Source organism: Sceloporus undulatus, chromosome 5 (assembly GCF_019175285.1).
Source record: "Sceloporus undulatus isolate JIND9_A2432 ecotype Alabama chromosome 5, SceUnd_v1.1, whole genome shotgun sequence".
In the NCBI taxonomy this organism is placed as follows: domain Eukaryota; kingdom Metazoa; phylum Chordata; class Lepidosauria; order Squamata; family Phrynosomatidae; genus Sceloporus; species Sceloporus undulatus.
Genome location: NC_056526.1, coordinates 39,610,072 through 39,632,617, shown reverse-complemented (window position 1 = coordinate 39,632,617; position 22,546 = coordinate 39,610,072). Strand labels below are relative to the sequence as shown.

At 38.5% G+C, this 22,546-nt stretch overlaps 1 protein-coding gene across 3 annotated transcripts in view; it reads left to right on the top strand.

Moving 5' to 3' along the window:
• NFAM1 (NFAT activating protein with ITAM motif 1) overlaps window positions 1–21,361 on the top strand; it is a 78,366-nt gene extending 57,005 nt beyond the window's left edge. For all 3 annotated transcript variants that reach the window (XM_042467777.1, XM_042467776.1, XM_042467774.1), the window contains exons 3-7: window positions 4,736–5,074; window positions 8,319–8,437; window positions 9,673–9,774; window positions 13,977–14,063; window positions 20,133–21,361. In XM_042467777.1, coding sequence (XP_042323711.1) covers window positions 4,736–5,074; window positions 8,319–8,437; window positions 9,673–9,774; window positions 13,977–14,063; window positions 20,133–20,198 — 713 coding nt within the window. In that variant the 3' untranslated portion in view covers window positions 20,199–21,361. The remainder of the gene's footprint in view (window positions 1–4,735; window positions 5,075–8,318; window positions 8,438–9,672; window positions 9,775–13,976; window positions 14,064–20,132) is intronic.
• Window positions 21,362–22,546: the final 1,185 nt, after the last annotated feature.

Genomic DNA, 22,546 nt, shown 5'->3' with positions numbered 1-22,546 from the left:
TGTTTAGCCTGGAGAAGAGGAAGGTTAGAGGTGATCATGATAGCTCTGTTTACAATATTTGAAGGGATGTCATATTGATGAGGGAGGCAAGCTGTTTTCAGCTGCCTCAGAGAAACAGGACCCGGGTATTCTGACAGAAAAGATCCTGACCTAGGGGCTGTCAGCAGTGGAACACACTCCCATGGAGTGTCATGGATCTCTTCCTTTAGAGGTCTTTAAACAGCGGCTGGATGGAATCTGTCGGGATTGCTTTGATTGAGAGTTCCTGCCTGATGGTGTTGGACTGGATGCCCTTGTGGTCTTCCTCAAGTCATGATTCCATGATTCTAGGGCATCTTGAGAAAACCGCAGCACATTCTGGAGACTGTCAAGGAAAGGTATTTCCATTGGCAAGTTTGTCCAGTTATATCTGACCATAGGGGCAGTGCTCATCTCCGTTACTAGCTGAAGAGCCAGCGTTTGCCCAAAGACAACCCGCATGGTCATGTGGCCAGCATGGCTACATGAATGCAATACTTCCACCGAAGAGTGGTACCTTTTTATCTACTGCATTTGCATGCTCTGAACTGCTAGGATGATAGACGCTGGATTCGTGATAGGAGCTCACCCCGTCATGTAGCACGGGCCGCGAATTGCCAAACCCTCCAATCTTCCCATCGTAGGAACTGGTCTCTTAGCTACTAAGCCACCACACACCCTACTACTGAGACTGTAGTGCCTCACTAAAACTATAAAATCCTCGTTCATTAGGATCCATCCATTCCGCTAAAAGTTGATCAACTGATTTAGCCATGGATTACAGACTCTACATTACTTTTAGTCTAGCACCAGCTAGCAACTCTAGACCACTGAGAGAGTTGGAAATTCTTACTTATAAACTCAAAGGGAGGGGAAGCTGTGGAGATACTGGTTTGTAATGTCTAAATAGGTGCCTTTTTGTCCTTGCCTTGTCCTTCCTCCATAGTAGAACAGGCTGAAGAAAGCAGAAAGGACTGAACAAAGAACAAACTATCTGAACTATCTTTTGTTCCTCCTAAGGCTGTCCCTCCTACCCCAAGAAAACAGGAAGAATGAAAGAGAAGAGGGCCATTTGTTAGTAAGAACGAACCTTGGAGTTTTCAGCCAAAATGTTCTTTCTGGATGCTGCCATGGCCCAGATTTGTCCTTGTGATCTTGTCTCTTTGGGGTGTGCAATGTGGAGGTAAAACTAACATTATTTCCTTTATTCTCTCTTCTATCCCACTCATACACTATGATAATGCTAATAGTTTTTAGTAGAGTATTTAGTCAGTGCCTCCAGATATTCTGTGAATGTTTCCTTCTCTCTTTCTTTACATACATGACTTGCCTAAGAAATCTTATGAATCCAACAAGGCAGGCTGGCCAGTGATAAATCCATATTACAGTGGGGGTGAGAAACGGTTACTCACCTAAGGATTCAGTTATGTACCTACTTACCTGAAAACAAATTCCATTAAATTAAATGAGACTTGCTGTTGCATACATATGCCTAGGTGTGTGTTGTAAGTCTGCAGTCCTAAAAAATATATGGCAGCACAAGCTCATTTGATGTAGAGAAACTCAGTTCTAAATAAACATGCATGGTATTGCACAGTGAAGTTTATAAAGAATTGCAGAGAAGCTGAGATCTGAATCATTTAACTTCTGACAACAATGGTACTTTTCTTGCATCAACAGGGTGAGGTATTTTTATACAGTGGGCCCTAGTATCTGCTAGGGTTTGGTTCCAGGAACCTTCGGGATCCAAAATCCATGGATGCTCAAGTCCTGTTAATACAGTGGCATAGTAAAATGTCCTTATATAAAATGGCAAAATCAAGGCTTGCTTTTGGAATGTATTTTTTTAAACATATTTTTTGAATGTGGATAAAGAATTCATGGATATGGAGGGCTGACCGTATTCTGAGTATTTTTTTTTAAAAAATGCATAAATGATATTTGCTGAGGGTCGCTTGAAAGTATATCTCATTTTCATGATTGTGTTTCTCTCTCTCTGCAGCATGATGACTCACCTTGATTGTGCCTGTTATGTGTGTGTTGTGTGCCTTCAAGTCATTTCCTACTTATGGCAATCTTAAGGTGAACCTATCATGTTTTTTTTTTTTGTTGCAAGATTTTTTCAGAGCAGGTTTCCACTGCCATCTTCTGAGGCTGAGAGAATGTGACTTGCCCAAGCATGGTGATTCACATTGATTGTGCCTGTTGCTAGATGACAATATTGCCAGTTCACTAGTGCAATTTACTAGCTCCTGGTTTGTGTGGCATATGTTTATGGACATAGCTAGCAACTTTAATACGCATACCCCACCCCAGATTTTGAAAGGCTGACCTACTTAATGTATCCTGCAGTGTGAGCTTGGAACTTTTGAGAAAATATTTATCATTCTTAAGAAGAAAAGTATAATGATTTCAGTGAATAGGTTCTTTGATTCCTGTTAGGTACTGTTCATGGATTCATCAGTAGAAATGAATAACTAATCCTTATGTGACCCTTTGATGTGTTTACAGTGGTGAGATATCTTCAAAAAATTATGTTAGAAGAGACCCACAGGAGTTCCATTAGTACACAGCCTCACTGAGCACTGGCAAATAACACACATTGAGCATCGACCTACTTAATGTATCCTGCAGTGTGAGATAAAAATAGATGCTATGCTATACAAAACAGCCACTTTTGAGAATCTCTTCCCACCCCCATTGTCTTTCTGTTGTTAGACTGTAATATTCTATTCCTGCAAATGGAGTAATCAGGCCGCTTCCGCCTATTGCTTTCCACATACCAGAATTTCAGACAAACTCTGCTGAGGGAGAAAAAAGAGGAAGCCAGTGGTTGCACAGATGATAATTTCCCAAAGCACTTGAAGTAACATACACACATATTTTGTTAACAGACTCCATCTATCATTTTAAACATTGGTATTCCAGTATAAACAGCAGCAAACCCAGTTCAGCACAGTCTTTGCCTGTTAGTGGACAAAGTATTATCAGCACATTTTGCTGTATGCCTGCTTTTCACCGAAAGTGTTCCAGGTTGGTCAGAGATGAGAATTCATGATGGATGAATTCAGAAAGCAGAGAGGACTGATTCATACTGTGCCCCAGTGTATAGCTTCTACTTGTGGAAGGGTATGGGAACAAATCTTGACCTTACCTTTCCAAACAGCATGTAGAATATTTACTGTTAAGTTCTTAGTTGTTGTTGTTGTGTGCTTTCAAGTCATTTCCAATTTATGGTGACCCTAATAGCAGCATTTTCTGGGCTGAGAGTGTGTGACTCGCTCAAGATCACTCAAGATTTCCAGAGTCATAGTCCAATGCTCAAAGTACTGCACCATGTTGGCTCACTAAGTTGTGAGTGCATGTATTCATTTACAAGTATATTCTGTCAACATCACACATGGAAGCTTTCATTCACACAATTTTCTACACACTGTGGCACATAAACATGTGAACACAAGGCCTGCTTCCATGTCCTACTGAATATAAAGTCAGAGTGTAATGTAAACTTGCCTAGAGTAAGAATTAGTGTTAGGAACTCATTATTTCAAATCAATAAAGATATGGATTAATCTGAAAATGTGGAAACAAAAAGGGGCAATATAATCAAATGTCAACTGAAGTAATTGACTTACATTCAGTTGCATCATAAAATCTCTCCAGAAGTCAGTTGTTTAAGTTATTTAAATTAATTAATTAAAGGGCCAACAAATGTTACACTATCCTGTTGTTTCTTAAGCCAAACCGTTTTGCCTTGGATCTTTGCAAAACTAATTTTCCTTTTTTAATAGTCTGTTAGGATTGGGGAATTGCAAAGTTTAGATCACAAGACTCAAACCACTTACTCAAGAGTAGTCTCAATGGGAGGAAATGGGGTTAAAGCAAATTTGAAGTTGGCACTCTCTGTATCCTCCCATGCCACATTTCTACATTTCTACAAATGTTAACAGAGGCGTAGTGAAACCAGGCATGTCTTTATATCTATAAAATCTGAAGTCCAGAAGCTTATGTAAACACCTGAAACACGGGAGAAAGCAAAAAGAAATAAAATACCATGGAAACATAATCCAGACAATTTTCTCATCTACACTTCATCTCAAAAATGTACATATCCAAAGATTCCAAGCAGTCTTTTAAACTACACAGTTACAGCACTATGGTTCTACTTTAATTGTCATGGCAACATCCTATAGAAAGCTGCCATTTTCAGTTCAAGGAGGTGTATTCAATATTTAGCTAGAGAGCTCAAGTGCCTCTTCAAACTACAAACTCCAGAAGTCTGATTTTAGCTGTTCCTTGTTCTCAGAAGCTCAAAACACGGATGGGAAGTGGACTAAAATTCTGGATTGTATTTCCCTCCCCTCCACATTCATTGTAGTGAAACCTTTAGTGTAGTAATGGAACATAAATGATAAATGTCAATTTAAAATCTCCTTAATTGCTAAAACAGTCCATCTTTCATTGTCAAAAGTAATTAAATTTGATTTTTAACACATTATTCTATGCTGCATTGTGGACAAGGGCTTAATTTTACTACAGTAATTTGTGATGTAGACAGCTCAGCCAATTGTCATTTTGCTCTTAATAATGAATTTACATGTTGTGATATTTACCTTCTTTCTGTATGTAGGATATAGGTACATGCTAACAAAAAGTACTTTGTCTGTCCCATTCTTGGGTAATGTTGTTAAAACAATCACTTTTTATTTAAATTTAGCAGAATCTCTTGATGTTCAAGACACATCTTTAATTCAGATCGCTTTTGCCAATGAAACAGTTAAACCAACCTGCAAGATTACCATGATTTGTAAGCCAGAATATGCAAACTTTACAATCAGTTATTACCGGAGTGATCTAGAAGGGAAGGAAATCACTATCTATAAGTATGACTATAAAACTCAACCTGCATGCAGTGTGAACACAACATTCACAACCAGGTACAAGCTTCAAATCACCCCTACTCGACATGCATCTGTTACTGGTACCTACTACTGCAAAGTTGCGTGGAAACCATCAACAATAAGAAGAGGGAATGGGACGTTTATCCTTTTCAGAGGTAAGTTGAACAACAGCTAGTTTGGAGTTCTGGTAGGAAGGGGTTTTCAGCTTTCCTGCATATGAACATGGACAAGAAATAAATGGATTACAGTGTCCAATTTAAAAAAAATTACCTCAAGCCTACCACATTTATTACAGTATAAAATTTTTCAGGTAACAGTCACATTCATTCAGCTGAGCAGCCACCCAGTTATCAGTTCTCTGGATAGCTTTTCTGAACCACAAACACAATAAATGTATCCAGATGCATCACATTTTGGGAAGAAAAGGGGGGGGGGGGGAAGAGATATAAATCCAATAAATAAATAAATAAATAATATTCATTATTGTAATTAAATAAATTAAGAAACAAAAATGTAAGCTAGTTATCAAATCAAGACAGTTACATCAAAAGATAAAAGGTCTTGATATTTTATAAATTTGGGAGACAAACTGGAATACACTAGCTAAATGTCAGAAGGAAAACTCCATGCTTCTGGTTCAGCAAGATATCTACATTGATCTGATATTCTAGGATTTGTCATCTGACTTTTATTGGTGGTAGATGGTATCCAAGCCCAATTCTAACTGTCACATTTCTTTACAGTACTGGACACACATGCACAGAATCCTAACAAAATGTGATAATCAAGACTATGATTCATATGTCAGCAAGAGGAAACAAGGGTATAGGAGCAATTGTCAATCCTGATTTATTGGCAGTGTCAGGTTCATGCTCCAAGAAAGTCTGGCAAAGTCAAAGGTCATACTAACTCACATACATACTCACTAATTCAATGGAATTAATGAGACACAGGCCTGTTACAGACAGCCAAAATAAAGCTGCTTCGAGTCACTTTGGAGGTATGGTATTTCAATGATGCATGAATCCTAAGAGTCCAAAGGCCGCACCAAAGCCACGCTCCAGTCCTAAGGACTGGTGGCTTTGGTGCGGCCTTTGGACTCTTAGGACGCATGTTCATTGAAATACCATACCTCCAAGTGACTCGAAGCAGCTTTATTTTGGTTGTCTGTAACAGGCTTAATCTCTACTAATAAGACTTATTAATTTCAAAGGGACTTAATTGTGACTTGAGTTGGGCCGAAATGATCAGGGTCAATAGCCAGGAGATTGTCTAGGAGGGTTGAAAGCTGGAGACTAGTGATGAGGTTTTATGTTTTTTTCTTTTGAAAAGTGGGAGTAGGAGTAACAAGGAAATGATCCGGGAAGCAGGCAATAATTGTGAGGGAAAGAAGGATAGAAACAGATGCTTTTAGCAACAACACTCCAGAACCTGTAGAAAACATGGGAAACCTCAGAGAGAAAAATAAAAGTTACTTAAATTTAAAATTGCATTTATTAAAGTGAATAAACAAATAAAAAAGTATTGTGAAATCCCGACATTTTCTTCTGATGGCAAGGTTAAGCTTTTTGCTCTGAGACAGAGCTGAGGGAACTGAGCAAGTGTCTCACAGCAGAGGTCAAACTGACCCTCAAAATTAAATTAGTAAGTTTTGCTCAGCAGCCTAGTATGCAGACTGGATTTTGTTTTATTTGTTTAGGTCAGCACAGCTGCCACATGTTCCCTTTTACTCAGCATTAACTCTATGACAGAATATATATTTTTGCTGGGAGCAAGAAACATCCAAAATCTGTATCATGGTAATAGCTTTATTAAACCAACCAGAGGGAAAAAGTACAAAATAGCTTCTCAAAAGAAGAAGAGTCACAAAGGGTAGACGGAGGGGAAAAGAGGAAACAGAAATGCTCTAAATAGACTTGATCCTCAAAGCTTTATATACCCACTTTATAAGCAGTGCACAAGAGTCAGTACATATTCATATGTGACTCTGTCAACTGACATACTTTTGTTAGGCTGGAGATGGGCTATTCTTAGCCTCAACATCTGCTGAGAACAAATGTGCATGTTGTTTTGTGATTTTGATGTTGGGCCTGTTACAAGTAGTACACTAATATGCAGTCTGGATTTTTTTTGGGGGGGGGATTGTTTTGGTTAGCACAGCTACTTCTATGTTCCCTTTGGCTCAGCATTAACCCTATGAGAGAATGGTCAGTTTGCTGGATCATAAGTAAGGTTCCAGTCAGGAAAAATGTTTTTAAATTTCAAGTTGACAAAGTGGTTTTGTAAATCCGGGGAAAACTGTTGACCCCTAAAGAGTGGCACTTGGTGGCTTCTATGTCAGTGGGGCAGTATGTATGCTTCTTTCTTTTAGCTTTAGCCCAAGCTTTAAAGGAGCTTTCCAAAGTGCTGAATCTATTTTAGAGATAGGCATGTTGGTTGGCTCTTTTAATGGATTCAGGGCCTCACTAACATAGAATCTACAGTACTTGCCAGCACTGCCCCAATGCCATTTGTAGTGCTAGAGGGGAAAGCAAGTACAGTTGTCCCTCCCTTTTTGTGGCCCATGGTCTCACTCTTTGTGGGAGGGACAAGTGAGGAGGGACAAAATGGTGGTGTGCACCTGAGCATGGCCCTACATGCACACCTCGGCTGCATGCACCATTATTTTTAATGGAACTCAAATATTTGTGAGCCGCCATTTTTGCATGGGAGTCCGGAACGGATCCCCCACATATTGGGAGGGGCTACTGTAGATTATAATGGGCAGAATACTATTATAATAGGTGGAATGCTATTTATTCACCCTCTCTGCTGCTTACAAGAAGTGGAAAGAAAGATATAAGTAATTACTTGCCATGATAGTTTTGTATTACCTACAGTATCAGAGCCAGTGTGACTTCCATTAAAAGTTGCTGGGAATCAGTAGTGTGTGTGTGTGTGGGGGGGACTATATTTAGGATTTTCAGAACTTTTCAATGGATTGTCTGCTGGATAAATCCAGATCGAATAGAAGAGGGATAGGGAATTGTAACCCTCTAGATGTTGTTGAACTGCATCTCCCAGCAGCACTCACCAGTGCTAATGCTGGGTAGAGCTAATGGGAAATTCTCCTTCAGCTTTCTCCTTCCTTAGTGAGGCAGACAGGCAGCAATATTCACATGGGGTGGATGTACTTAAAAAAACCTGGCTCTCAGATTCACCCATGTGTTCAAAAGAAAGATTATTATTCTGATTATTACCATTGGCCTACATGGTTATTGTTACTAGGAGCACTATTGTTACTAGGATCACTAGGATCTTCTTCTTATGCATATTAATATTAATTCTATAGATTTTATTTGAGAAATTAAAACCTCTAATTGAGTTTTGAACACTTTTTTACTGTTTATTCCCTTGCAGAGAAAGGGTATTTCCTTGCAGAGAAAACTTCTACTATATGGATTTGCCTCATCACTGTCATCATTCTTTTGGCTGCTTTAAGCATAGTGGGAACAGTCTTGCTGGCCTGGAAGAGAGAGGTATGTTATCAAATATTTTCTTCCTTAACTCTACTATGTTGTATTTGTTACTACATATCAGAGGTTTGCTACATAAATATGTCATAGTTTATCCCATCATTTAGAATGAAGGTTATCACATGACATAAATAAATCTTAGTTGACAAATCCAATTACTTGATTAAAGCCCATCAATTAAATACCTTATATACTCGATTATAAGTCGACCTTATATATAAATCAAGGGCAGGTTTGGGGGCCTCTGAAAGAAACAGCAATCAGTCACCCAGGACTCTTTCTGCTTGGCTCCAGAGAGAAATAAACCCCTTTCTGCACTCTTGGGGAAATCTGAAAGAGCTGCTATCACATTACCATACTGACCCATAAATAAGCCGACTTGAGATTTTGGGGTCAATTTTTTGGCATAGATTTTTTCGACTTATAGATGAATATATACGTTAGGTGAATTGATTAATTAATGTTTCACAAATTTATATATGATTGAAATTATATAATTTCTGACAGAAATGTTCAGCTGATAGGATTGTTCATATAGGTGAGAGGTTTACAGCAACCCCTAAAGCAGACATGGAAGTCCTATGAACCTCCTAAATTAAAAAAAAACAGTTTCTTCCATTTGAAGAAATCTTCAAGAGTGATTTAGTCTTAAAACAAAGTGACCTATCGGACCTTGAAGGCGTCTCTACTTTCCCAGCTCCTCCTTATGTGAATTTCCAGCCACTTCTGGTTACTCTTTGGGTGGCCCATAGTAGGTCTTGGGGGTCCAAAGGTGGTCTTATGGAGTTTGCCCAGCCCTGTTCTTTTGGAGAGAAAACCTTGCAGACCTGTGACACCTTTGAAGTGTACAGTTTTAGCATCCATATGGTAAATAGACAAGCAATTCTAAGGCTGTAAGTAATCCAGAAAAAGGTAAGGTAGTAGCTCACATTTCAGATGTTTGAAATGAACAAAGAACATATGCTCTGCTGCCATGGGTAGCAAGACTCTGCTACATGCCACTAGCTATGGAATATTGCATCTGATCCTACATTAAATGTGTGGATAATTATTGAGTTCTAGTTGTGTTTAGGCTGGTGTCTCCACAAGAGACAAATGTGAATTTTACTTGCATTCAAAGGGCTTTTGAACAATTTGGAATAGTTATAAAAGACAAAAGTTTGGAGAGACTCCAAGTCTCATAAATTTGGGACTAATGTGTCACCATTTGCTCCTATTTATTACATCTTCATGAAAAGGTGGTGTGGCCTTGGAAGAACCATGTCAAGAAGTGCCCAGATAAAAGGTCAACACCTCAGCACATTTCAAGCAGCCTGGAGCCTCCTGAATCCATGTACACTGTGAGTATCTGTAGCAATTTTTATCTCCAAAATGACATTTTGTAGAGAGGGATTGCTAAACAAAATTAATCCAGGGGCAGGACTCACGGTGCATTACAGGCTAAACTTGGTCTCACAAGGAAATACAGAAGTTGGAAAGATAAAATGAAAAAGTACACTGTGTGTGTGTGTAAGGTGTAAGAGAGAGAGAGATTGTTACATAAGACTACCAGTTGTATCCAGATACACAGCATATCATCCATGGAAGACTGCCTATTGAATCCTGTAGCTGCAATACCTAGTATATACTCAAGGCTCTGAATCAGCTGTCATATGATTCTGGCAATGGCTATGAAGAAGGAATATTATATAATAAAAATGAGAAATAATGGGATAGAGTTGACTAGTTCACATAAGCTATGCTTTTGCTTAGTTGATAGACTAAGCAATAATAACTTCACTTTATATACATAATTCATATTTGTTATGTAGATATTCTAATAACATATTACGTCATTAGAGAGCCAGTGTGGCATAGTGGTTTGAGTGTTGGAGTAGGATACCAGGAGACCAGGGTTCAAACCTCAGCCCAGCCATGGAAATTCACTGTGTGGCCTTGAGTAAATCATACTCTCTCTGCTTAAGAAGGCAGCAATGGTAAACCTCTTCTGAATAAATCTTGTCAAGAAAACCCGAGGCTAGTGTCACCATACATCTGAGTCAACTTGAGCACACATAATTACAACATTAGATAGATATAATGTCTGTAATAGATACTGTTTTTTGTTTTGTTACTGTTAACTGACCTAGAGTCGGTCTCGATCCTTGACAACCCTGTGGATGAGATATCGCCAAGACTCTCTATCCTCCATAGCTCTGCTTAGTTCATGCAAACTAACACCCGTGACCTCCTGAATACAGTCCATCCATCTAACATGCGGCCTTCCTCTCTTTTTACTTCCTAGCATTGTTTTTTCAAATGAGTCATGCTTTCTTATGATGTGTCTGAAGTATGACAGCCTTAGTTTTGTTATCTTGATTTCCAGGGAGATTTCTGGCTTTACCTTATCTAGGACCCATTTGTTTGTCTTCTTGGCTATCCATCGTATCCTCAGCACTACATCTCATATGAATTTATTTTCTTCCTATCTTGTTTCTTAATTGTCCAGCTCTCACATCTATACATAGGGAATACAATGGCTTGTATGCTTCTAGTATTTGTGCTTAGTTGTATATCTTTACAGTGTAGGATCTTTTCTAGTTCTTTCATAGCCGCCCTTCCCATTTTAATCTTCTGATTTCCTAGCTACAGTCTCCATTCCAAACAATGTTTGATCCCAGGTATGAGAATTATTTTCCTGTTTCTATTTCCTCATTGTCTAGGTTGAATTTGTGTAGATTCTCCATAGTCATTATTTTTGTTTTCTTTATGTTCAACAGTAAGCCTGCCTTTTTACTTTCTTCCTTGATTTTCCTTAGTAGTTGTTCCAAGGTCTGTGAGGTTTTCAGCTAGTAGTATGCCGTCTTATTATAGCACAACACAGTCATACAAATTCCATGAAAACCAATGTTCTTTATCACAAGGTAATATCACACTATGGACTCTATTGCATGGGGTTAAAAGAGCAGTTTACCTTTCCTGAATTCAGTGCTAATTCGGGAGGCAGCTGGGCCCTATCACACATAAATCGCCACCAAATTGTTGCCTGGGTCCATCCCAGATACAGCCCAGGTTGTCTAAGCTGTTTCAACAGCCATTTTTAGAAGCTGGAAACCTCTGTTATCAAAAAGGGGCTGTGGAAGTGGTTTAGACGACCTGGGCTGTATCCGGGTTGGATCCAGGCAGCAATTTGGCAGCGATTTATGTGTTATAGGACCCAGCTGCCTCCCAAATTAGCACTGAATTCAGGAAAGGTAAGCTGCTCTTTTATCCCCATGTGATAGGGTCCTATATCACATTAGTTCAAGGTGCAAAATATATTTCAATGATTAAGTAACATCATAGTGTCATAATACTTATACTCCAATGAATCTACAGTCAGTGCTTGTAATAGTGTTAATCCATAGTCAGATCCTCAGCCGATATTTATAACTGCAGTTAGTCTAAGGCCCCTCAGCCTTTTTTTAGAGGCCTTAGACTAATTGCAACTACCTTGAAGTAGTGTGATATAGTGTGATATTACCTTATGATAAAGAACACTGATCTTCATGGAATTTGTAAGATTGTGTTCTGATATAATAAGACCAAATTTGTAAGAATAATGCTATAGAAAGCTTATATTTGATGATTATTTGTAAAAGAAGTATATTTCAAGTTCATATTTCTGAGGTTCATCTATCCGTTTTTGTATACATATCCCACCGTGAAGGGTTTTTTGTTGTGTTCCAAGCTTAAAGTCTGCATGCTGACTGTGCTTCTTGAGTCCCTTCCTGCATTGTTGCTTTATTTTCCTCCTTTCCTATTCTTTTTGTTATATTCACAATAAGAGGCTTGATTTTGGGGACACACTGCCCATTGAATTGAATGGTAGGAAACTGAAACCATGACCGCTTGCTCTTTAATTTTTGCTGCATCACTGAGCCATTCAAATCTTTCATCTACTGTTCATGCCACCTGTCTGTCCTGCCTGCTAAGGCTCCTCCCCATCTTCCTGTTGCCAAGGGAACTATCACCATGACCATGGCAACCAACCATTACCATAAACATGCACAGAAAAGTCTGCTGTTCGATTTTGGGTGGGAGACATTTGTAGCATCAGTCAATCTGATGTGCATTTTTAGTAGCGAGATGTTTATCTTTTTTCATGCGCTTATTTGCAGATGTAGTTTCTGCTGCTGTGTAGTCAGAGGGCAAAGAATAGCTTTAGCTTTGGAACACATTTCTCTAAATTGAGGAAGCTGTGAGCATAACACTGTTCTTTGGCTATACTTTCTGCTGTGGGGATGGTGGGGTGGAAAGAACAGCCCAGATGCTTTACACCTCTGTAGCCCTCTCTATAGATACATAAGAGGCACCTGAGACTTGCACATATGCCTTCTCCAGAGAAATTGCGGGGATTTAGCTTTCCCCGAAATGGAGAGTTATGCTATGTAATGCAAAAAACTAAAAACTATATATTAAAATCATCCTATTCTGTTTTTGTCTTTAGCCACCAAAGGTGTAAACACAAGTACTAGATAGAAGTGAATGAGCCACACTGGAAATGGTGACCTTTACTTTTGAGTAAACATGTATAGGTTTGCAATGCTTGTTATTCAGCTCTAACTCAGTATCAGCAGGAATGGATGATTTCAAATTTGCATATTTAAAACTATGATTTATAGTACCAGGATTTTTGAAAAAATATTCCACGTGCACAGTTCCCCCTTCATATTAAAAAACAGGCCAAATAGGCATAAAGTATGCTTTACTCTTTGGCAGTTTCTCCACAGAAACCAGTAGCTCTAATCTACTATACAGCAACAATGAATGTATGAATCTGTTCCAGTTCCTTAACTAACAGGACAACTCTATGGCTCATCCAGCAGTGCAAATGCCAACTCAGTGACTCTTAATCAGGGCAAGAGCCATTCCTGATGCTTCATCAAATTTGTATTCCAAAAGTGGTACTTCTCTAAAACTGGACTTCAGTTTTTACCAAGATTGTCTGATAAACACTGCTATCTAAGTGCTTAATCATTTACAAAAGCTTATGATACAATTTATTTCTTGCAGTTAATCTCAAAGGTGCTACAAGATTCCTTTGTAAAGTTAATGGATGTACAGTACCTGTAGTTTCCCTTCCATTTTTTCAACTGCACATCACCAATTTTCAAACTGCACATTTTTTCCCAGTTACACTTTTGTGTCCACCTCTACGCCAATTAACCTTAATACTTAGCAACCAATAAAGGCTTCCAAAGGGGATGAGCCAGAGCATGCCTGTGAATGTTTTCACAAGGTACATCTATCATGGACAGTGCTACTGGAAACCGCTGGCAATACCAGCATTAAGCCTTGAAATGGGAGAGTCAGTTGCCAATTTCTGGTCTAAGTGGATATGGAGAATACTGCTACATGACATCCTAAGCTACATTTATATGTGCATAAGAGAGAATATTCTATTAATGGGATCTCACTTTTTTTAAAAAAAATTGCTAAGAATTATTTATTTGTATTTACTGCCTGTCTACAATGCATATGTTTGCTGTCCCTTATTCTCTCTTATTCCTATTCTCTCCAGGACTTACAACCTCATCAACCTGACATCTATATAGACTTTCAGAAAAATTTAAGTAACCCATCATACACAGGGATGTCTAAAACTAAGGTGAGTCAGACATTTTTGCCCTTGCTCTCTTGAGGGGTCCTTCTTGGATTTAGCTGCTACTGTAGAACCATATCATTGGGATGGCAAGGGAGAATGGGAGGGATTGTACCTCTGAGACTTTCTTCAGAGTAGGAGGAGTGATGGCCTTACTTGACTTTGGCAAATGAACAAGTTGACCAAGATGTTTTGAGATTTTATTGTTGTTTGAAACAGATTAACATATTGAAAATCAGAGGAAGACAAAAATAATTAAGTGGAGGCTAGATAGATCTTTCCTTTGCTTTGATGAGTTTCTTACATCAATTACATCTACTCTGGGAGCAATATTACTGGAGCCAGTATTGTCACCCACAACAGCAGAGGTGCATTCACTTGGTCTTGTAACGTAACATGATATATGCCATCCTATGCCAGAAATGCTCTCTACATTTTATATTGGACAAACAGAACAGACTCTACACAAGAGGCTAAATGGACACAAATTAGACATTAGAAGTGGCAATATCAAAAAACCAACTGCAGAACATTTTAGCTTCCCTGGACATACAGTACAAAATGTAAAGGTCACAGTCTTTGAACAAGAAAATTACAAAGGAGGACTAAAAATAAAAACAGCTGAATTGAATTATATTCACAAATTCCAATCCATTAGCAGAAGTATGACCAAAGACAACGGCCTCATGATACATTACATGTATTAATACAAGAGTCCTCATTACTGCACATGTAACAAAAAGAATCTTCTCAGAGAAGGTTTTGAACCCAAGGAAAATGTCTTTAGGTAAGCAGATGTATTGTTTTCAGCTTTTCACACATTAATACTAACTGACCACTATGTTGATCTGAAAGACCGCTATCACCTTAAACATCCCATTGAAAATTTGGGACAAAGGTCATGGTGTGTATCTTTCTAGATCATATTATATTCCGTACCACGTCCACAACTGGGTAAATATGCTTTGTATTAAGAGGCTTGGATATCACTCTGTACTACATTTGAAGCAGTAGCGTCATTAGGGGGGTGCAGGCTGCTCCGAATGACACTCTGGAAGGGGGGGGATGACACCCCAGAAGAGGTTGACACCCAATCAGTCCCTGGCCATCCTGAGGTCTGAGGTGCTCCTCCTTGGCCTTTCCCAAGGACATGTGGGGCATTTCCTGTCATCCCAGGATCCCCTCCCTGGCCTTTCCAGGGGATGTGCGGGGCATTTCTCACCTCCCCAGGTCCCGGGGGGCTCCTCCCAGGCACTTCCCAGGGATGCGTGGAGCATTTCCTGCCCTCCTTGGGTCTCAGGGGCTCTTCCATGCCCTTCCCAGGGTTTCATTGCTGCTCCCTCGGGCCGTGTGGGGAATTCCAGCTGTGCGCGTGTGCTCCCGCATGCACAGGAAGTCCTGCACTGGACATTCCACCCCCATAACCCCTCCCCCCGCCATTACTGATCGCATAGGATTGAAGAAGTGGATTTATATCCAGAAAAGCTGATAATAATATAAAAAAACAATTAGTCTTATTACTTTACTTTATTACTAGGGATCTCAAATTTTTTTTTTTTTAGAAATTAAAAATACAAGACTTAGAAAAAAGAAGCTTGTTTTCTGCTGCTCCAGAGAATAGAACCTGGAACAATGGGTGCAAGCTACAGGAAAAGAGATTCCACCTAAACATTAGGAGGAACTTTCTGACAGTGAGAGCTCTTTGACAGTGAAACACGCTCCCTTGGAGAATGGTAGATTCTCCTTCTTTGGAGGTTTTTAAACAGAGGCTGGATGGCCATCTGTCAGGGGTGCTTTGACTGTGAGTTCCTGCATGGCAGGGGTTGGACTGGATGGTCCTTGAGATCTCTTCCAACTCTATGATTCTATGATTATAAGGAGTTTATCATACTGGGGCTGATTTCGACATTAAATAGACATTAAGGGGCATTTAAAGTATCCCACAAATGAGGTGGAAATAGCGAGTAATTTTGCAAATGATTATCACACACAATTGCGCAAATAAAGTGATATCGGAAATGCATTGTGGCTGAAATCCCGAAAGTTAAACGATGTGCATTAATGCTTCTTTGTGACCACTTTAATGGTGGGTTTTGTGTGATGTCGTGTGAATTGTTATGTGTAATTACATGATTTTTCTGGGATATTCATGGGATAAATTCCTGATCTCCTACTTGTGATAAACTCATTAGAGAAAGGAGCATATTTCAAAGCTTTGTTCCACTCAGGTTCTCAGTTTGACTAGTGAATGAAAGTGCTGTGTTGATCTTTCTCAGCACAGGAACCTACTGCCTTATTGCTTGACATAGACCTTTAAAAAACCATTAAAAGGAGGAAGAAGGGAAACAGGCAGAGGATTGAAACATCCTGAAGATGGGGAGGGAATGAGGGTTTGGGTTCACTCCCGTCAACTGACATGTCACATGATGGCCAAATGGTACTATAAAATTTTGCTTTTGGAAGTAGGAACAAAATATCTCAGAATGCTGAAAAAAAGAGAAGAGCCCAAATATTCTGCAAAATGTAAAATGTAAAAGCAGGAAGTACAGTAGAAAATACTGGCCTCTCTTAACACATTTGACACATCTCAAAGAGCGTAGTGTTGATTATGTAACTACTTCAGCATTTATTTGTCTTTCTATCGTATTATGAGTAAATGCCAGTTAGATGCTTTCACACCACACAGCTATAGCACTATGCTTCCACTTTCTGCCATGGCTACATCCTATGCAATCCTGGGGATTGTAGTTTGGTGAGGCAAGAGTGCTCTCTGGATAAAATACTTCTCCCTAAACTGCAGATGCCAGGATTTCATAGGATATTGCTGTGGGAAAAAGGCAGGATATAAATAAATATAATGATGATGGGGATGATGATGATAACAACAACAACAACATTTTACTTCCAAGTTCTCTCTCTTCTCTCTGCATACAAAACAAAACAAAACAAAACAATACTTGGATGAGCTAGTAGATATGTTTGCACACATAAATCTGGATTTTCTCAGTAATATTGAAGGTGTAAGGCATCCATCAGTAGTTTAAAGATTTTGCAGTCTTTCAAGCTTCCTTGAATTCTTCACCAAATAAAACCAGCATTTAGAGCATTAAACAATGATATTGTGTAGACTCTTGTATTTTTTTGTACACTGGATCACATATACAGTTAGAATCCCTTGTACAGTATTTTGCTTCTTCCAAAACAAGGCTTATTTCAATACTGTATAAGCTAATTCTTCTAACTCAAGTTAGAAAGAGAACATTTGGGCTTCATTGTCATTTTTCTGGTTTCTATGTTTGGCTCTGAAAACGTATAAAGGTTGCCAGAATACTTTCTCTTTAAACAAGACCAATTGGAATGCCAGCTGCTTAATTTCCAGATTATGTCTATATTGCTCATGGGGCCAATTTGGATGTTGGTTGTGCTTTGAAAATAGCAGATGTGGAGTCAACTGCATCTCGGCTTAGCCACAGAAATTTGTGAAATAGATCTCGCTCATGCACTACAATGGATTTTAGAGTACACATATCAGAGTGCAAGGGAGAACCTGGGTCATTGCTTGTTATCATATTACATGGTTTGTGTGTATGCAGAAACATAAATGAAATTCCCACATCTATCAGAAGAAAGTAGTTTTGAATTGCCACTTGACAGTGTCAAGATAAACAATGCGCTTCATAAATTTATGTGGTGAAATTGGGGAAAAACACAGGTGAGGCCCTGAATATTTTTAAGTGAATGGCATGTGTGTATGTGCTTTCAAGTGGCTTGCTGACTTATAGTGACCCTACAAATTTCATAGTGTTTTCTGAAACAAGGAGTACTCAGAGATGGCTTACAGCACCTGGACTTTGTTGGTGGTCTGCCTAGCTTTCCAAGTTCAGATGGGATCTGGTGCCTTTAGGGCATTACAGAATTCTTATAAACAAATAAATGTCTAATCCATACTAAATACAACACCTCCACTACAGTCACACACTCTCTGTTGGCTTTCCTGTCATCATGATGCTCAGTTGTTGTGGAGATGGAAATGAAATATAGTGGTAGAAATCCTATTTGAAACTGATCCTATTTCTGTCAGCATGCTTATGCAGAAGTCTGGGAGGCTGAAAGTGGCAAACTGGGTGGTAGTTGATTTTTCCTAGGGCACCCCTATGGTCAATCAGTAGCCAATGGGGTTCAGGGAGGTGGACCTGCATCTAGAAAATGGAATGCTATGACCCTTTGCTTTCACATGGTTTCTGGATAAAAGCTGGTTTCAGCTGAATATTAAAATGGACCTTCTTGAATTTTCTTTGATTTTTATAAACACTGACCCCTACACCAAGAATTAATTATCATTTATGAACCACACAGTAAAAATCACATATCTGGATCTCCAGCCTCCCACCCCTGCTTCCTATGGAACTCCTATAGAATCATTGAATCATAGAATCATAGAGTTGGAAGAGACCACTAGGGCCATCCAGTCCAACCCCATTCTGCCATGCAGGAAATCCAAATCAAAGCATCCCTGACAGATGGCCATCCAGCCTCTGTTTAAAGACCTCCAAGGAAAGAGACTCTATCATAGAACTCCTGTTCTGTGTTCACTTTTAGAAAACTAGTTAATAACTTATTCTGGCAAGCTTCTGGTTGAAACTTCTTAATTGCCAATATTTGCCTGAGATGCTGGCCCTTTTGGGCTGATACATATTTATGATATTTTTAATAGCCATTTTTAATTGCTTTCCTGTTTTTATGCGTTTTTATAATGTGCTTATTTGTAATTTTGTGCATTACCCTGAGGGCTCATTGCAGGGTATATTTTTTTAAAAATAGATTTTTTTAAAGAGAGTGTTTCAGACCTGTTGATCTGTAATTGAGCTACTTAGGCATACAGAAATAAATTTATGAAGAGCATTGTTTATCTTGTGAAGACACAGGGGGGGAAGACTGCAGGCAATAGCCCAAAGAAAATATGAATAAGGAAAATAAATAATATTCAGAAATAGTTTTATATGGCTTTTATAAAAATTGTGTTTTGAATTTTAACATGTTGTACCCCACCTCGAGCTTTGAGGAGAGGCACAAAAGAAATAAAAGTACTACTACTACTAAAATATGATTATATCAATACCTTGTGAAGACTCCCTTCTATGTAGCACAAGAACTCTGTAGGGGTTCAGGATGCAGGCCAATCTGAAAGGCCTATCTCTAGATATCCATGGATCAAGTAGGCATCCAGCACACTTATGGATGTGAATTTGGCCCTTAAAAGCTGATTTTTAGAAAAGCAAAACCCAGGAAGGATGCAGTAAAATCTGGGAACACATCTCAAAATACTGTACTAAAAAGATGGCATTTTTATTAGCTGAAAAATCTGTGTTGTTTTTGGATGCTTTTAAGCCCTCTTCAGAGGGCTGTATAAAACCACAAAGAGATAACATCTAAATATATCAGATTGTATTATTATGTGTTTGAATCATTATTATGTTTATATTGCCTGTAGCCTGTACAAACTTAGGCTCAAAACTTTAGAAATTTCTGAGCCAAGAACCAACAATATTTGGTCCATAGGCTGAAAATACTTGGGGCTTTTCATTCCATAAAAAGAATATCATTTTTATAACTGATGTCCTTTTTGATACTTGGAATGAGAGGATGGGTAGAACTCTCAATGCAACAATTTTAAGACATTCTGTATCACTATTTTCTATAATGTTCCTATCTGAGGAGGGGGAATATTCCTCTGCCCAGTTTCTTTAAGGTTTGGGGAGTTAAATGGTTAAACTATACTTAAACTACAGTGGAAGTAGTGGTTGGATTCAGCATAAGATGCTGCATATGCCACAGTGCCCTTCTGAAGGTCTATAAGACCATGGTGATGGTTGTGCTGATGGCTATTTTCCATTAAGGTTACATTCATGTTGAGCAGTCATTTCAGAGCCTGAATGACTTGATAACCTGTCTCTTTTCTTATAGATGAATAATCTGTATCACTATTTTACATACAGTAGTTACTATGTGTTCCATTCTCTTCATAATAAAATTACATTTCTTCTTGTTTTCACCAAATGTTTTATGTATCAACAGGACATCCAAGGAGAAATCCAAGATGTTTATGAGAACAATAGTACAGATGTGTACGAGAACATCTAAGAAAAGGGACAGCACTGTCCAGTTCTAACTTCCTACACAGTTGAAAAGAAGGTTTTGAATTCTCATTGTAATTAAGCATGAGACAAGCAACCTGTTGCAAAAGGACATACTGTACTGATATTAGTTTAGAACAGTAGCCTGGGAAGACGGCTGGAACAGCCTAGTACTCTGTAACATGAATTTTTTTCAACAAAGTAAAGTCAGCTAATAAAGTGAGAATGGGAACAGGATGCAAGAAGAGAGAGTTCTTAAAATGAAAATGGAATCTTCTCAGCTTACCATCATCATTTGTGATCTCACTTCCAGGGAAACCTATTTAGAAGAATTAAATCCTGCAAACAGTTTTGTCATTACAAAATCCAAAAAGGATATCTACAATGTTGTGCTGACTGTTAAATGTATCTTTCTTGATTTTTACGGATTTTATTGTACATAGTGACTGAAAGCATCTTGATGGGAAAGACTTTATTTTTGATGCTTTAGATATTGCTGTACTTTTAAGCTATTCATTATTTTTACTAGTTAGAGTAATAGGAGACTCAGCACCCAAGAGGTTACACTTGTGAATTTTTCATCCCTTATTTCCCTTTCACCAATGGAAAGGAAGAAAAGAAGTCTCACCTAATCTATTGACTAATTTGATATAAGCAATGAATAAGAAAACTTGGGACACCATGCCTCAGATTTAATATATGAAAACACATCACTTGGAGAAAAAAATCATGCTGACCTACTGGTTTCTTTCAGTTCTAGACAATGTACTATATTTGGAGAATAGCCGCTCTCAAATGTTTCAGATCCAGGTCTTTGTGTACAAGTTAAAGTAGTTTTAAAAACTTACCTTATTATTATTCTCAGCAAAAAGATGTTGTTTGTGACTATGAGCCAAAGAAAATAGTTTTTGTTTGCTAATGTTGAATTGAGGTAGGAGGGATAAGCAAATTACAAGCTTTGATTTATTCAATTTACAGGCTGTTTTTACTTTAAATTTTAAAAAGTGCACAAGCCTGAAGACAGGTGTGATTTTATATTTGCTATTGTTGATCAGCTGCTCTAGGAGCCTTTTCATCTTAATGCTTAAAATGACAATGTGGTTCAATGTTAATGTTTTCAGGTCCACTTAAAATCAAACCCCAAGATGGGATGCGCCAGTCAATAAAAGCTTACAGTTAGATCTGTTTTTCACTGTGTCACTATTGAACAAAAAGACACTCTACTCGGATAAAGGTTCCTTTTTTGGTAAGAGTTGAGATACAGTACATATGTTGTCCTATAGATGAGTCACCCCAGGTTTTTGGGAGGCTGACTTTTTGACTTATACATAAGTCTAGAAATTTTAGTCAAAAAGTCAATCCCAAAAAAGGTGGGTTGACTTATCCATGGAACAATGTAAGTATAGAGGGCCCTTGTTATCCACTGGTGTTTGGTTCCAGGATTCTCCATGGATAACAAAATCCATGGATGCTCAAGTCCCATTAAATACAATGGCATAGCAAAACAGTGCCCCTTATATAAAATGGCAAAATCAAGTTTTGCTGTTTGGAATTTATCCTTTTTTTGGGGGGGGGGGAATATTTTCAAGCCATGAATGCTTGAATCCATAGATAAAAAAATCCATGGATAAGGAGGGCTGGTTGTACTGTTGCTCATTTAAAAAGTAACCATACCCTTCTTTGAGTAGAATGGCAAAAAGTGAGACCTTAGTCCATCCTGAGAGAACTTAAAAGAAACACCCACCTCCTCTACTCTCTCTGCCACAGTACCACTTCTGGTTTGTTTGAAAGCCTGGGTGGGAAAATAGCAGTGGCTCTTTGATAATTCACCTCAGAGGAGCACTAAGAGAGTAGAGAGAGTTAGTCCTTTTAGGTTCTACTGGGATGGACTAAGCTCTTACCTTTTACCACTGTACTTCGAGAAGATGGTGGGTCCTTTTTTGGTAAGAGTTGATACTATACCTGAACTTTTGCCTTTACATTTTTTGATGTGCCCGCATTTTTTAGCCCCATCCATGACTGATCATCTCTCCTACAATATCATATAGTCACCATTTACCATTCCTTCCTCATCCTTCAAAACTTTAGTGTGAGCACAAACAGTTATGCCTGCCGGAGTTTTGTAAATTATTTGGCATTGTTTACCTTTGCTTCATCCTTCACATTCTTTGTTAATTGACCCAAAGTTTTACCCTCAACCTATCTATGGCTCATAGAAAAATCCCTAATTTTGGCCCCAAACCTGCCTTTGACTCATATATGAAACTGACTAATGCATAAGTATATATAATACAGCATTATGAACTGGGCAGGACTGAGGAGAAATCATTCTATTTTTAGGAACAGAAAGCAGGA